General features: G+C 41.3%; 1 protein-coding gene across 1 annotated transcript in view; it reads left to right on the top strand.

Annotated features, from left to right (window-relative positions):
* acbd6 (acyl-CoA binding domain containing 6) overlaps window positions 1-13,602 on the top strand; it is a 29,458-nt gene that overhangs the window by 2,978 nt on the left and 12,878 nt on the right. Inside the window, exons 4-6 of the mRNA XM_028587006.1 lie at window positions 1,560-1,636; window positions 5,930-6,035; window positions 8,854-8,943. Of these exons, the coding sequence (XP_028442807.1) occupies window positions 1,560-1,636; window positions 5,930-6,035; window positions 8,854-8,943 (273 nt within the window). The remainder of the gene's footprint in view (window positions 1-1,559; window positions 1,637-5,929; window positions 6,036-8,853; window positions 8,944-13,602) is intronic.

The raw sequence follows: 13,602 nt of genomic DNA, 5'->3' as shown, positions 1-13,602 counted from the left end.
ACAATATATTGAAGGTATGCATGAGCCTTCAATGTCAATGTTTAAAGTATTGACATATTTAAAATATCTAGAAAAACTTAATCCAGCTGGTTCCTGGTGTTAGGGCTACAAGTTGCCATAGCTTGTAACTCACACCTGAATGTGCCTGCCGTGTCCACATGAGGCAAACATCTGAACAGAGTGTGTGGATTTCCTCTTAAAGTGTAGCATACTCTCCAAACAGGGGGATGGACTCACAGTCACATAATGCTCTACAAGCATAGCCCCAGAGAGATGGGAGTAGGATGTTTTTTCTAGAACTGAAAAGCCAAAGAATACATTTATGTATTAAGAGCTGACATCCTGTGTCCTGTGTGACCTGCTGTACTGTTCTTTCCATTTTCAGCTCATCCTCTGGTTTCCCTCGCCTTATCATTACTGCACCTTTTCTTCTGTGTACTCCACTTACTTTCCCTCTACTAATCTCTCCCCCCCACCCTCTTATCTTATGTAACCCCTTCACTGTTTTATTACCCCCCCCCCCTTTCCCCCTCCCCCTTTCCCCCTCTCCTTCCATATTTATGTCTCTTTAATAGTGTCACTGTCAACCCCATGTCCAATTCTGACACATTCTTTTCTCTTGGCCATGCTGAGGGGCAATATGCGCTGACTCTGCCTCATAGCTGCACAATGCAGACAGGCCAGCAAACGCACAAATGCCCCCCCGAAAAGAAGCTGATTGTATTAGTGTTAACAAAGCACCATAGCATGGCAGTTTCTTTTCTTTTGGAAGCACAGTCAAATAGTGTAAGTAGGAGTGCATAGACGAAGAAGCAGGGGAGAGAATAATACCCAGAATTTGACCTTTGTTCCTGTCTCAATTGTTGAGCAGACACTGGCTTTATATTACATTATACTGCAGAGGAGAAGGGCTAGTGCATCAGCAAATATTCTGAGTTTCTGAAGTGAATTAGGTCTTCCCCAAAAGTGCACCCAGAGTTGTTTTGCTTCGCTTCTCATGTTGTTCCCCACTCTCGCTATTTTCTCAAATCAGATTTGTGTGGGTTCTTTTGTGAGTCGAGGTTGGTCCGTGAAGAATAGGCTCTGTAATAAAGTCTTGGCTGAACTAAATGTAAAACAGAAGATTAACAAGAGTCACAAATTATTATATATTTTATATTGGTCTTGTGCATTTTGTTGGACATTTATTAGCTATGAGGTCATGTCTAAAGCCCCAGAGGCTTGTTTCAAAATTACACATTTTGAACTTTGTCTGTGTCATGCATTAGCTTTGCAATGGCTATAGGTGAAAAGCCATAGGTACAGTGAATAGATGAACCCAACCCTTTTGTATTGCATTGAGCACACAAAACAATAAGGTCAGGACCTCTGTCCATATGGGATAGCAACACAGGCTGCAGAACTAAGCCACACTAGACTCTGTTGTTGTTTCACACTAGCTATTATTAAACAAGAAGTACGTTTTGTTAACGGTGACCAACATCTGTGGTGAAAATGTCTAATTTTAGTTTTAACTGTGGATATGGTTTGTTAATGTGTGACTGTCTTTTATTTGACAGGAAAGACGACAAGCAGAAAGAAGAACGGGCTTCGGAGGAGCAACAGTCAGCTCGCTATATCAGGAGGAGATGATCAGGTATTTACATCAGAAGTAACAGAAACACACACATACAGACAACCATACATCATAAAATGCCTATTACATTAATTACGCAAGGAAAGCATCTCGTCGGATTTCAGGGACACACGTTGTGCTTTGTTGACTCCTTACACATCTAACACACGCTCTTTATTTAACTGTGTTCTTTGGTTATGTTTTCAGAGACCAAAGCATCTAAATGCAGTTTCTCAGTTCTTTAGTAGTGTTGGAACAGACTCAGCTATTTCCACCAGTTGTGAATCACTACTTATTTAATGCTTAGGTCAACTCAATCTGAGTCTTACTGTAGCATTGTTAACCACTGGTCTTGATGCTGTATTTGATTCTATTCAACAGCGCAACTGCAGTCAGGGCCCGGAGACGTCATACAGTTCTGATTTATGTTAATGAAATATATTCTCCATTTACTTCTGCCTGGCAGACTTACTCAAGCTTAAAAACCTCATCTTCATTTCAATGAAAAAAGAGCTCTTTTGGAGATGAAAATGAGATGTGTGAATCCTGCAGGTTTTCCTCCTAAATGGCTGTATGTGATTAGTATGCACGGTCTTGGGAAGAGGTGGCCAGAGTCTCCCTTTTTTAATTACGTTACGATTCAGGGGGTATTTTGTGGGAGGGGGGTGATGAAGATGTGCCAGGTACAGCAGAGAGGAAGCAAGTTCAGCAGGTTTCCCAGAACGATGCTCCCCTTGACGATATCCAGTAGCAACGATGCCCCAAGGGGGAAACCAGCATGAAGGAGGTCATTAACATGGCATGTACACACACCTATGCACACATTTGCACACATAAACATACACTCGCTGCTATATGTCGACACGATTGCATCGGAATCCATGCATAACCTGCTGGAACTGTCACACTCACTGCTCTGCTGCATTTTAATTTCCTCTCTTTCTCTTTTACACACACACACACACACACACACACACACACACACACACACACACAGACCCACTCCATATTAAACAGTTAAGCACCTGTTAACCAGACAGAGAGTTAATTGCATTGCTCATCTTGGTGTGTGTGTGTGTGTGTGTGTGTGTGTGTGTGTGTGTGTGTGTGTGTGTGTGTGTGTGTGTGTGTGTGTGTGTGTGTGTGTGTGTGTGTGTGTGTGTGTGTGTGTGTGTGTGTGTGTGTGTGTGTGTGTGTGTGTATTGACAAAAGCGGGATTGATTAGCAATATCCCTGGGCTACTGAGCTGATCAGTGTGTGATTGAATGATTAAAGAGGCTTTGAATGTTACATTTGTAATTCTCTCACCCACCTTGGAAAGAACACTGGAGGCTTTGTTGTCCAGACACTGCTGGAAACCACTGCTGAGTTATTTGAGTTCTCATTGTTTCTAGTACTTCTGTGGAGCTCAGCCATGTTGAGAGCGTCGACCGCAGTCCTATAGGGTGTGTGCGTGTGCGTGTGCATGTGCGTGTGCGTGTGCGTGTGATGGATGGTGTGGCCGTGGTGTTGATCAGTGAAGCTCAGGCCAGGTAGATGAGTGTTCTCCACCACTGTGGCCAGTTTAGCCTGATGGATGAAGGACATATCCGCCAGTACACCATACTGGACAAACACACACATGTGAGCACATAACACTCTCACACTGTACACAAAAACCCTTGGTACACTAGCTGTTGTTATGACAGAGTAGCCTGTGACCTTCCCAGCATGCATTGCGGTGCTGTTGATGTCACGTCATTTATAGGACCCACATTAATCATTTGTTTGTTTATAGCCTGTGTGTGTTCATGTCTGTGTGTTACTCTTACTGTGGTGTGGACTAAATACAGGTGTTGTGTGTACATTCACATTTAGCTTATTTTAGTAATGTGCATATTATTATTATTATTATTATTATTATTTAACCTTACACTGTATTAGATGTGTGCTTGTGCTTTATATATATATATGTGAGGATGTGTCATGCGCCCGTCATGCCAGCCCTGTTCGACCATCAACGAAAGACTGATGAGCTGGCCTATTGATTAGTTGCCGGGGAGACGGATGGCGGCCACACATCAGGGACACTTGGGGTCACCATGGCCATCAGACAAGGAAGTGGGTGTGGTCCAGCGTGGAGACTCATGAATAAACATAGCGCTGGCAATCAGGAGTATGTAAATGAATGTGCTCATACATAACCCAGCAGTGATAAAAGTGTAATGAGTTATTCATAATTCATCACAGGCTGATAAGGGGGAGATGATGGGATGAGGGAAGGGAGGAAAGAGAGTGCCGGGAGAGATAAAGCGTGTAGATGAAAATCTGAAGAAAAGGAAGTACAGAGGTTCATTAAAGAACAAACAGCCGACAAAACTTTGTTTGTGTATTCTTACAGTAAACAATAAAATGTGTTGATTATGAGTCAGAATGGTTTACGTCCCCTAGGAGTAGTTTTAAGTTGTAGTTGATCCAGCTGTGTATTAAGAGAGAGTTGACATTTGAAGGCAGTGGGTCGCAGTATGAACGAGGAATTATGCCACTGCCAGGATTCTCAGATGCAATTGTTGTTCTTTGTATCAAAAACACAGCCTGTCAAGCACTTAATGTAATTAATATATATGCGACCACCTTTTCTTCAAGCTCAAAGAAGTCAGGATAAAGACTTTTGGAAATCTTCAGAAAATCATTTGATTGGTTGTGAGTTTGATAACCGCCATAGTCCAACAGTGCCTCTGGTTGGTTTTTGGCTGGGTACAAAAAAGTTGTTCAGCAGAGGTGGTAAGGAGCCACGAAAGGGCTGCAACTTAATACTACTCATTTTAATAATGAGTGAATGTGTCAGTTTTCTCAATTTATCAAATAATCGTTTGATTAATAAAATGTAAAGAAATGATAAAAAATGCCCATCACAATTTTCCAAAACCCAAGGACATGTCTTCAGATGTCTTTACTTGTGATTAATTGAGTTAGTAAGTGACGACCTAAACAAATACTCAAATCATTAAATAAATGCCAACACAATGTTATGTAAAACAGCCCCTCTGCTTTTTTTCCCCTGAAGGTTTGTTTTTGTGAGTGGAGGTGGTCTTCATTTCAGGCAAAACATTGTGGAAAACCTTAAAGTTTGTCCGTCGACTTTTGTGCTTGAATTTTCATAGCCAGAATCTATATCTTTATGCTAACAGAGGACCAGCAGTGTACGATAACTGAACCCCTAACTATGAACGTTAAGGCCACATACTCAACACAAAGCTAAACAACATCCTTGTCTTAATTGGGACAGCCCATGGTGTCTCCTGTGTGCTGTGTGGGATTTGTAAGGCAACAGTGCGGCAGAGCAAGCAAGCTTCAGAGACAGGAACTGGGGGATTGGCCTTGGGGATGACTGACTTACTGCGTGGGAGTGGTAAAGCGGCTGGTATGCGGGGTTTCTGTCAGACAATAGAGCACTAAATTCAATTAATCTGAATGGACGGCATTGGGTATGAGGGAGGGGAAGGCGTAAAGCTCTAAATGAGATTTCGCCCCTTCTCTCCCCTTCACCCAACAGCCCACCACCACTGCACCGTCTCCCCCGAGCACTCACTCCTGTCCCCAATGCCAGGAGGTGATTAGAGACACAGAGATATAATCGGTGTGTGTGTGTGTGTGTGTGTGTGTGTGTGTGTGTGTGTGTGTGTGTGTGTGTGTGTGTGTGTGTGTGTGTGTGTGTGTGTGTGTGTGTGTGTGTGTGTGTGTGTGTGTGTGTGTGTGTGTGTGTGTGTGTGTGTGTGTGTGTGTGTGTGTGTGTGTGTGTGTGTGTGTGTGTGTGTGTGTGAGTGTGTCAGTGTTCCCGAGGGATGTGGCACGTGTAGGTGCTGCTTGTGTGTGAGACAGAGAGAGTAGTTGTGTATTTACACCTGTGTGTTTGATGACTAAATGATCTAGTAGCATGGTGTTTGCTTTCCTGGGTGTGCACACACTTCACACATAAGGCACTTGGATTGACACACAAGGCATTTAAAAGGGTCTCTTAACTCAAATTACAGATAACATATTTTCACAGTGCCCCTGTTACTCTGGATCATGGACTACACATACTGTCACCATTTTTCTTTGGGACTAATTCTTAGGTAGAAAGCAGTTTCATTGAGAACTGTTCACAGTGAGGTCTGTAAATTATTCAGAGCAACCAGTACACGGTGTAGAGGCTCCTAATATCTCAGACATACTGTATATCTCAAAATCTGGGCAAGTAAAACCAAAGAAAGTAAAGTGTTAAGTTGTTAAAAGTAAAGGTGACGGAATCTTCTTTCTCTCTCTCTGTTTCTGTTTCTGTGTCACTCTCAGGGAAGAGGATAAGAACATCTTTGACTACTGCAGAGAAAATAACATTGACCACATCAGCAAGGCCATCATCTCACAGAAAGTGGATGTCAATGCTAAAGACGAAGAGGTAACTACAGAATGCAGAAATATGTCAAGTGAAACTTTACTGATGGCATGTGAGAGTTGATTTTAATAGTGCTACTGTACATAAATGTATTATGTCATAGTTGGTATGTGGCAACAGGGGGGCAGAGAAAGTATCCAGAGGATCAATGTTCAAAGCCCATGTCAGGAGGGATTCCCCTTGCTGAAGTGCCCTTTAGCAAAGAACTGAGTCTGTACCAGCCACAGGGTTATTGTTATGTTCTCTGACCCCTTGTGCAGGAGGGCAGGTGATGATCAGTGGAGAATGATGGATAATACAGGTCACCAGGGGATGGTTCAAGCAGCTCTTTTTGCAATTGTTACATAATGGTTTAAATTATCTGAAGCCACAAACACATGGGAACCACTCCTCAAGCGGAGATGAGTAAATTGTGTGAACCGCTATTACCATTGCGAGGTGTTTCCTGGATTGACCCTGAAATCCATTCATCTGTCCCCGATTCATTATCGGCCAGGCCAAATGGCTCGCTCCCTGCCTCCCCATCATCACAGCCTTTCTTCAGATAAGCAGGCAGTTGGCTGGCGAGTTTTCCACTCAGAGGCCAGATGGTTGAGGGACCTCGGCAGTGAAAGCTTTGTCTGTCCCCTGCCATTGTTGCCGTTTGCACTCCTGCAGCGCAGCTTGCTCAACAGCAGAGGGCAATGGTGAAGTTTCACATCAGCAAGAAGCCTGATCTGCTCCTGCAGCTCAGAGAGAGAGAGAGGCAGAAAGAGGCTCTGTCCCAGTACTCACTCTTTGGGTATGTGGCCAAATATCCACATGTATTTCTAGTAGTTTCCAACAAAGCCAAATATCAGTTTAGACTGCAAGTGTGTGGAAGCTTTCAAAACACATTCGGACATGCTTGGTTAATGAACTCATACTGCTCATCATTGCGCTCGGTTGCTTAGCCTCAGATGCTTTTTAGATAATTAACAGCCATATAGCATCACAATAATATTCAAATAACAATAAAACAAAAATGGAAAAATCCAGGGAACCATAGGAGAAATACAGTTGTTTCATTCTATTGAGCTATTTAGGATTATTGTTGATTGAGTCACATAAAAAGATAACACAAATCAGGAAATGTCCTTTTGTATGATAAAACATTTTGAAAAGGCATGTACTGTAATGTAACTCATATAAATTAAAAAATTAAAAGAGGATACAGTTTTTAAAGTCACAATCACCTTTTGGAGGGCCTGACAACATGACGTGCATTGTTTGGATAAATTAAATAGTTGATTTGTGTATTGCTAGCCAGTTTATATATCTACCTTATTTGTCATGTTCTTTTTGATTACTTAAATCATTGTTGCTCTTCCAAATGCTTGAATATTATATCCATTTCAATCTAATTCTGATTGCACTTTTTTTATGAATGTGGTTTCTTTTTAAATCAGGAACAATTACTCTAATAGTATTTGAGTATTTGACTTTAGAATGCCTAACTTTATATTTGTTCATCGTTGTCACAAACCAACTTGGATGCATTACCGCCACATGAGCTGGTATGGCAGAGTAGAAGATCCTGAATTGTGGGATACACTGACGCTCTAAATACCAATAAAGCAATGATGAAATGAAGTGTTTGGTATTAAAGATTTGGATACATTTGCATGTGTATGTATGTTCCCATTGTGATTTTATCATTATATTACCACATGTTGGCATTTTGCAAATGTGCAACACACTTGCATACTTTTTTGCATACTTGCCAACACTGCATAGCGTTTTAATACTAACTCAAACATGCCAAACCATAAGTGTGACTTGGGGCAGAGCCAAAGAGAGAGGATAGAGAGAAGAAGACTGTACATACTGTACATTGTGCGTGCAATATCCTGTTGAAAGTAGTAAACTCTGGTCTTCAGTGAAAATGTGGCCAGCAGCAGAAACACCTGGAAGAGAGCAGGAAAAAGAGTGAAGAGAGAGAGAGAGCGAGAGAGAGCAAGTTATTGGTATTCTGGCCTGGCTTATAAGTATCCATTTTAACATGCAGCCATGGTGATCAATATGATTTAAGCAACAGAATTAAACTTGGAGAGTTTGCTTTACCTAATTGGCCTGACTGAAAAATGAGCTTGCATGGTTTTATTAGAACAAGGATCTTGAACCTTAGGAGTGTGTGTGTGTGTGTGTGTGTGTGTGTGTGTGTGTGTGTGTGTGTGTGTGTGTGTGTGTGTGTGTGTGTGTGTGTGTGTGTGTGTGTGTGTGTGTGTGTGTGTGTGTGTGTGTGTGTGTGTGTGTGTGTGTGTGTGTGTGTGTGTGTGTGTGTGTGTGTGTGTGTGTGTGAGAGATAGAGTAGGGGGTTGCTGATCAGGGGGCTGCTCTTGTTTTGTGCACAGTGTCCCATCAATCAAGCTTTACACAGACTGTGCAGGTTACTTCAATTTGTCTGTGAGCCCTCTTTGGTCTGTGCTTGCACCACCTTATTGCTCTTCTTCACACACATGCACCGACACACACACACACACATCTCGTCACTCTGTCCGCAGATCATTATGAAACTGAGGCCCAGAGGCTTTGAGTTCTGAATGGTAGTGCATAATTTATTTTGTCTGAAAGCGAAGAAACCGGTTGAAGTTTGAGAAGGAGGAGGAGGTAGAGGAGTAGGAGGAGTGTGTAATTCATGACTGTCTGAAATGACAGGCATGACACTGCATGCAACAAAAAGCAAATTTAAACACGCAAGTTAAATAAATAGTCATCATTTAAACTTTTGTACATGCCATTAAAAGTACGCCGGATTCTGCAGTAGTAATCATCTGATGTGCACTTGCATGTGTGCTTGCAGGGCCGGGCTCTCCTGCACTGGTCCTGTGACAGAGGACACAAGGAGCTGGTTTCTGTATTACTGCAGCACAAAGCAGACATCAACAGTCAGGTGAGCTCTTTTTCTGTCTCTGCTTCCGTGATAATGAATGACTGGAAGCCAAACGAGCCCCTCTTATTTAAATTGTATGACAACTTCTTTTACAGTATTTACCTGGTCTGTATCATTCGAATTTATCGACATTAGAGTCTGTTTTATAGTTTCTGTCTTATTTTTCAATTTCCATTTCTTATTTTTAAGAAAGATCTAACAACATTTGTTTTGGTAGCATTCAACGGCTACAGCTCCCTTGAGTTTTGACCTGTGTTATATAGACTGCAAACACCAGTATTGTGTTTCATATTTTCAAAAAGATCGATGAAAGAAACCCTCTATGGGAAAATACATTGTGGAACAGCGACTTGCCCAGAAGTGGAGCGTGACTTAAGATCTCGATTCCGTTATTAGATTCCACCTCTATAATTGCATAAATTACTGAACTTGAGAGCTGCAGTCAGGGAGTTTTATTTCAGTGGCGGAAGAACATAAACATTCATGCACTGCAAAGTTTTTTAATAACACTTATTTACTCAATACAAATTATTTTCTCCACCACAGAACTTTAATGTATTTGTCTGATCTCTTGAAGTTAACGAAGACGTGTTGCAACATTTTCCAGGACACAAGTCTAGTGGCTGTATTTTGTTCTAGAAGTCAGTACAGAATATGGAGATGTGTGCTTGAGTATATAGATGGATTTAGGATGGGGATGAGAGGAAAGTCACAGGAGCTTTCTCATTCCTTGTAACTCTGCACACATGTACATGCAAACCCAAGGCAAATAGTGACATCTCCAGCATCCACATTGCCCTTCTCTTTTCTCTCTCCATCCTCTCCAGAAGGTCACCTTTAATTCACTTTGTGCCACAGACAAATCCCCCAGGGCTTTAGCAGACAGAGTTAGCTGGTAGCTAGCCTAGTGTTTAGCCTCCCTGAGGTTTAGCAGCATCCAGGAGGCTTTAGCTTTTGTGGTAAGCTGGCTCAGCTGCACATCGGAGAAATTACTCCTCTTCCCTGCCCAGCGGCACGACACAGTGCAGTTCACCCGGCTGAACACTGAGGCTTTAACTGTAAGGCCAAATCAATTGGAAGTAATCAGACAAATTGTTTTACGTTGCACAACCCACATAATCAGGACATTTCACAAATGACTTTCTCTTTTGTGGTCGTGCGTGGCCCCTTTTGTTTTGAATGCTTGCAGGGAGGGGGTGGATTTGTAGAGAATGGTTCATAAAAGACTTAGCAGTAGGATAACTCTGAAAACACTTCACTAATGATTTATAGCCATATCAAGATAATGACAGACGAGGATTGATGTATAGATGGAGGCTTTTGTCCTTTTGTAAGATGTAGCGTATTTACAGTCATGTATCTATCAATAAAAATATAAATTGATATCTCAATGTGCCAAGATGTTTCAGCAGTCAAAGTAGGAAACCTAAATCTTTGGCCAGGTAGTGATAATGGGTGGCTGAATTTGAGTAGACTTTTAATCTCACACTTCTGATTTGACTGCTTTTCGTATCAAAACACATATAGCAAACGGAGCGAGGATGATGGCAATCTAGAGATTTAAGGTGTGTTTTAATTATTTAAAGTTCTGTGTACGTGAAGACAGGAAAACCAAAAAATAATGTTTCAGAAGGGTGTATCTGGAGCCAATCAGAGCGCAGACATACAGTATCCTGAAGTAATGCATTTCAGGACCTTTTCACCTGCCTGCCTCTTAGGTGTTAGAGGAAGCTGTCTGTGGAGCAGCCTGAATATTAAAGACACTGGACCCCTGCAGCAGAGTTACTGGTAGCAGATTTATGAGGTGGCGAAGAGGTGGCTGAGAGAAAAATATAGTCAGCTAAATCATACCACTCTGTCGCAATGCCAAATTATCTCAGCATGTAAAGCTTACAGAACGATATGCTTCTCATTAGAACCTGCTCGAACATCCTTTTGTTTTGTTTTACTTGGGGTTAAGTCATTAAGGAAAATTAAGGAAGAGAAAGTTTGTTATATTAGAGAAAGATAAAAACTTGACAGAGCAGCCTTATACTTGTGTCTCTTTTGCCCAAAGCCCCTGTAATATGAAACAAAGAGTATAGGAGGTTGTGAGAGGAATAGAGGAATGTTTGAGTTGTCTGCAGGCTATTAGAGCAAACCAGTAATCTCTCTTGACCTCTACCAACTGCCGAGCAACCAGTAAATAAAGATCAAACATGATTTATGCTTAATTTGTTGATTAAAAAGGGGAGGGGGACTTTCAGAGTTAAAACAAAAAGTATTATTATTTGCTTGGCAGAGGAGGAAAATCGTTCGAAATTAATCAACTGATTGTTTTAGTGAATTGTTCCCAAACCCTGGTAACCTGCATTAAATGCTTGTTTGATAGTTAATCCTGGATCAAGGCGGGGAGGGTCTACAATAGGTAGCTGTGTGTGTGTGTGTGTTTGTGTTTGTGTGTGTGTTGTGTGTTGTTTGAATACACAGATCACAGCTCTGCCACCTGCCAATTGTAGATCAGGCCCTGGGGTTGGTTCCCCTCATCCTCACCGTATCACTGCTCCCTCAGCTAATACACTCAGAGAAAGTAGGGCAGAAACTGTGGGAAAGATGACCGTAAAACCTCACTTAATGTAATAATGGAAATTAAGGCTTAAACACTGGACTTGTATTCTGTGTGCTAGAATGTATTTAAGAGCATTAATGAGGCATTAGATTAAGTTTAGGGCATTCCATCATATCACAACAGCAGTGAAAACAGATCCCACAGTACAGATTCTTCACTAATTAGGGTTTAGTTTTGTTCAACTAGAAGAAGTATAATTGTTTTAAGACATTACAAATAAGGCGAGATATCAGACTTCAATATTTTACGGGTAATGACCAACATATGTCTCTCTACGTGAGTACCGAAAGCTGGCCTTGAATGACAAGTCATATTCTTAGTTTGGGTGGAGTTTGCCCAGCTGTCATAAAATTGTAGATGTTAAAATATTTTAATAAATTTTGAATCTAATTAACTAGGCTATGTTTTATTAAACAAAGTTTTTCTGCAGCTGCTTTGTGTAAAGATAGAATTAAACAGCTTTCAAAATGTTTTGTTTATTTTGTTAAATATTTTTTTTAGATTTAACAGTTAACATGTTTCACAGCGAGATTCTGTAATAAATAATAAATAATTAAAAAGAATTAATAATACAGAATAGGCATGAGAAACATAACCGCATGATTAACAATACAGAAACAAGAAAAACAAAAACAAAAAAAGCGAAAGAATATATGTATAAGGTGTATCAAAATTGTTATGGAAAAGATCTACCTGCTATGCTATAAAGGCAATAAATACTAAAATGTCTGTATTTCCCAAAAATAAAGTTAGGAAGCAAGGCAGCACATTTTCTACAGGAAAGAAAATAAGCATATTTCCCAAAATGTTGAACTATTTAGAGAAAAGTTTAATCAATGAAATGAAGACTCATTCAAAATTGGGTTAACTAAGAGTTAAGGATTATATCCTTACATGGTCTAGACGACCTGTGTTTGTGTGTGTCCACTCTCCCTGTGGTCATTCTCTGTCTAGTCGTTGTAATCCCACAACCACAGGTGGAAATCCCACCTGAGCCATCCTATAACCCTCCAAACAAGCTGTAGGGTTGCCATGTACCTAAATATATGCATTCATAGAAAGGACATGACCATTCATGGGAACTGGAGTCGGAAAGGCAAGGGCTTTGTTGCGGAGGTGCTGCAGACCTCCAACAAAGGTCAAGAATGGTCCGGAGTAGATTGATAAAATGTCTGACCTGCAGTGATTACTGACATCGTAAGGGACCAAGGCAGGATTAGGCTGACAAAGAGGAAGGACCGGTGAGATTCAGGTAATCACAACACAAACACAATGCCAGGAAGGTAACATTGTTAAGGTTTAAAGTAGGTGATTGGAGGAAAAGGCAGTGCAGGTTTTAAGCACATGGCTGTGTCTCACATCCTTTTACTCGACTCATGCCTGTTTTTTTGTTTTTTGCCTTTCCGTCTGTTTCCATCTTTCCCCTCTCCTCATCACTCTCCCTTCCCCCCAAAGCTCCCGTCCCCTTCACTCCATCCCTCCCACGCCTCCGCCTCTACTTTGTATTAAAACAACATGATCCATGAGGCGGGGAGGGCGACTCACAGCACCGCTAATTCTAATTAATCCAGCGTGGTAGCACGGCCACGGCAGGCCCCAAGCGCTCCCAGTCTATCAGATAGAAATTCATAACTTAATTGAGGTCAGAGCCTCGAGCCGGCAGAACAAAAGTCTCCAGCCAGGACCAGCTAGATCAATAGTAATAAATATCTGACTGGGCGGCCTACAATTGGTGGGAAGAGATAACACAACAAGTCTCATACATACTCATAGTCTGCATGTTGAACGTGCCTCGATATCTGTGTGTGTGGCTGTTGTGAGGATTTGAGCCTTCCCTGACTGGCAGACTGGCATATCTAAAGTTTCCCTGTAATTACATTCCTTTAATATACAGTTTTATTATTTTAGTTAGATTGTAGAAAAGTATTCTTTACTGGTAACAATAGTTTGTGTTTGTATACTTTTATATACTACTACGTGTGTAAAATTGCACGATGGAACTCTAAATATACATGTGTGTATGGCTAATTTGTAATGGCATAGTTTCTCTT

This window comes from Perca flavescens, chromosome 9 (assembly GCF_004354835.1).
Source record: "Perca flavescens isolate YP-PL-M2 chromosome 9, PFLA_1.0, whole genome shotgun sequence".
Taxonomy (NCBI): Eukaryota; Metazoa; Chordata; class Actinopteri; order Perciformes; family Percidae; genus Perca; species Perca flavescens.
This window is presented reverse-complemented; position numbering and strand designations above follow the sequence as displayed.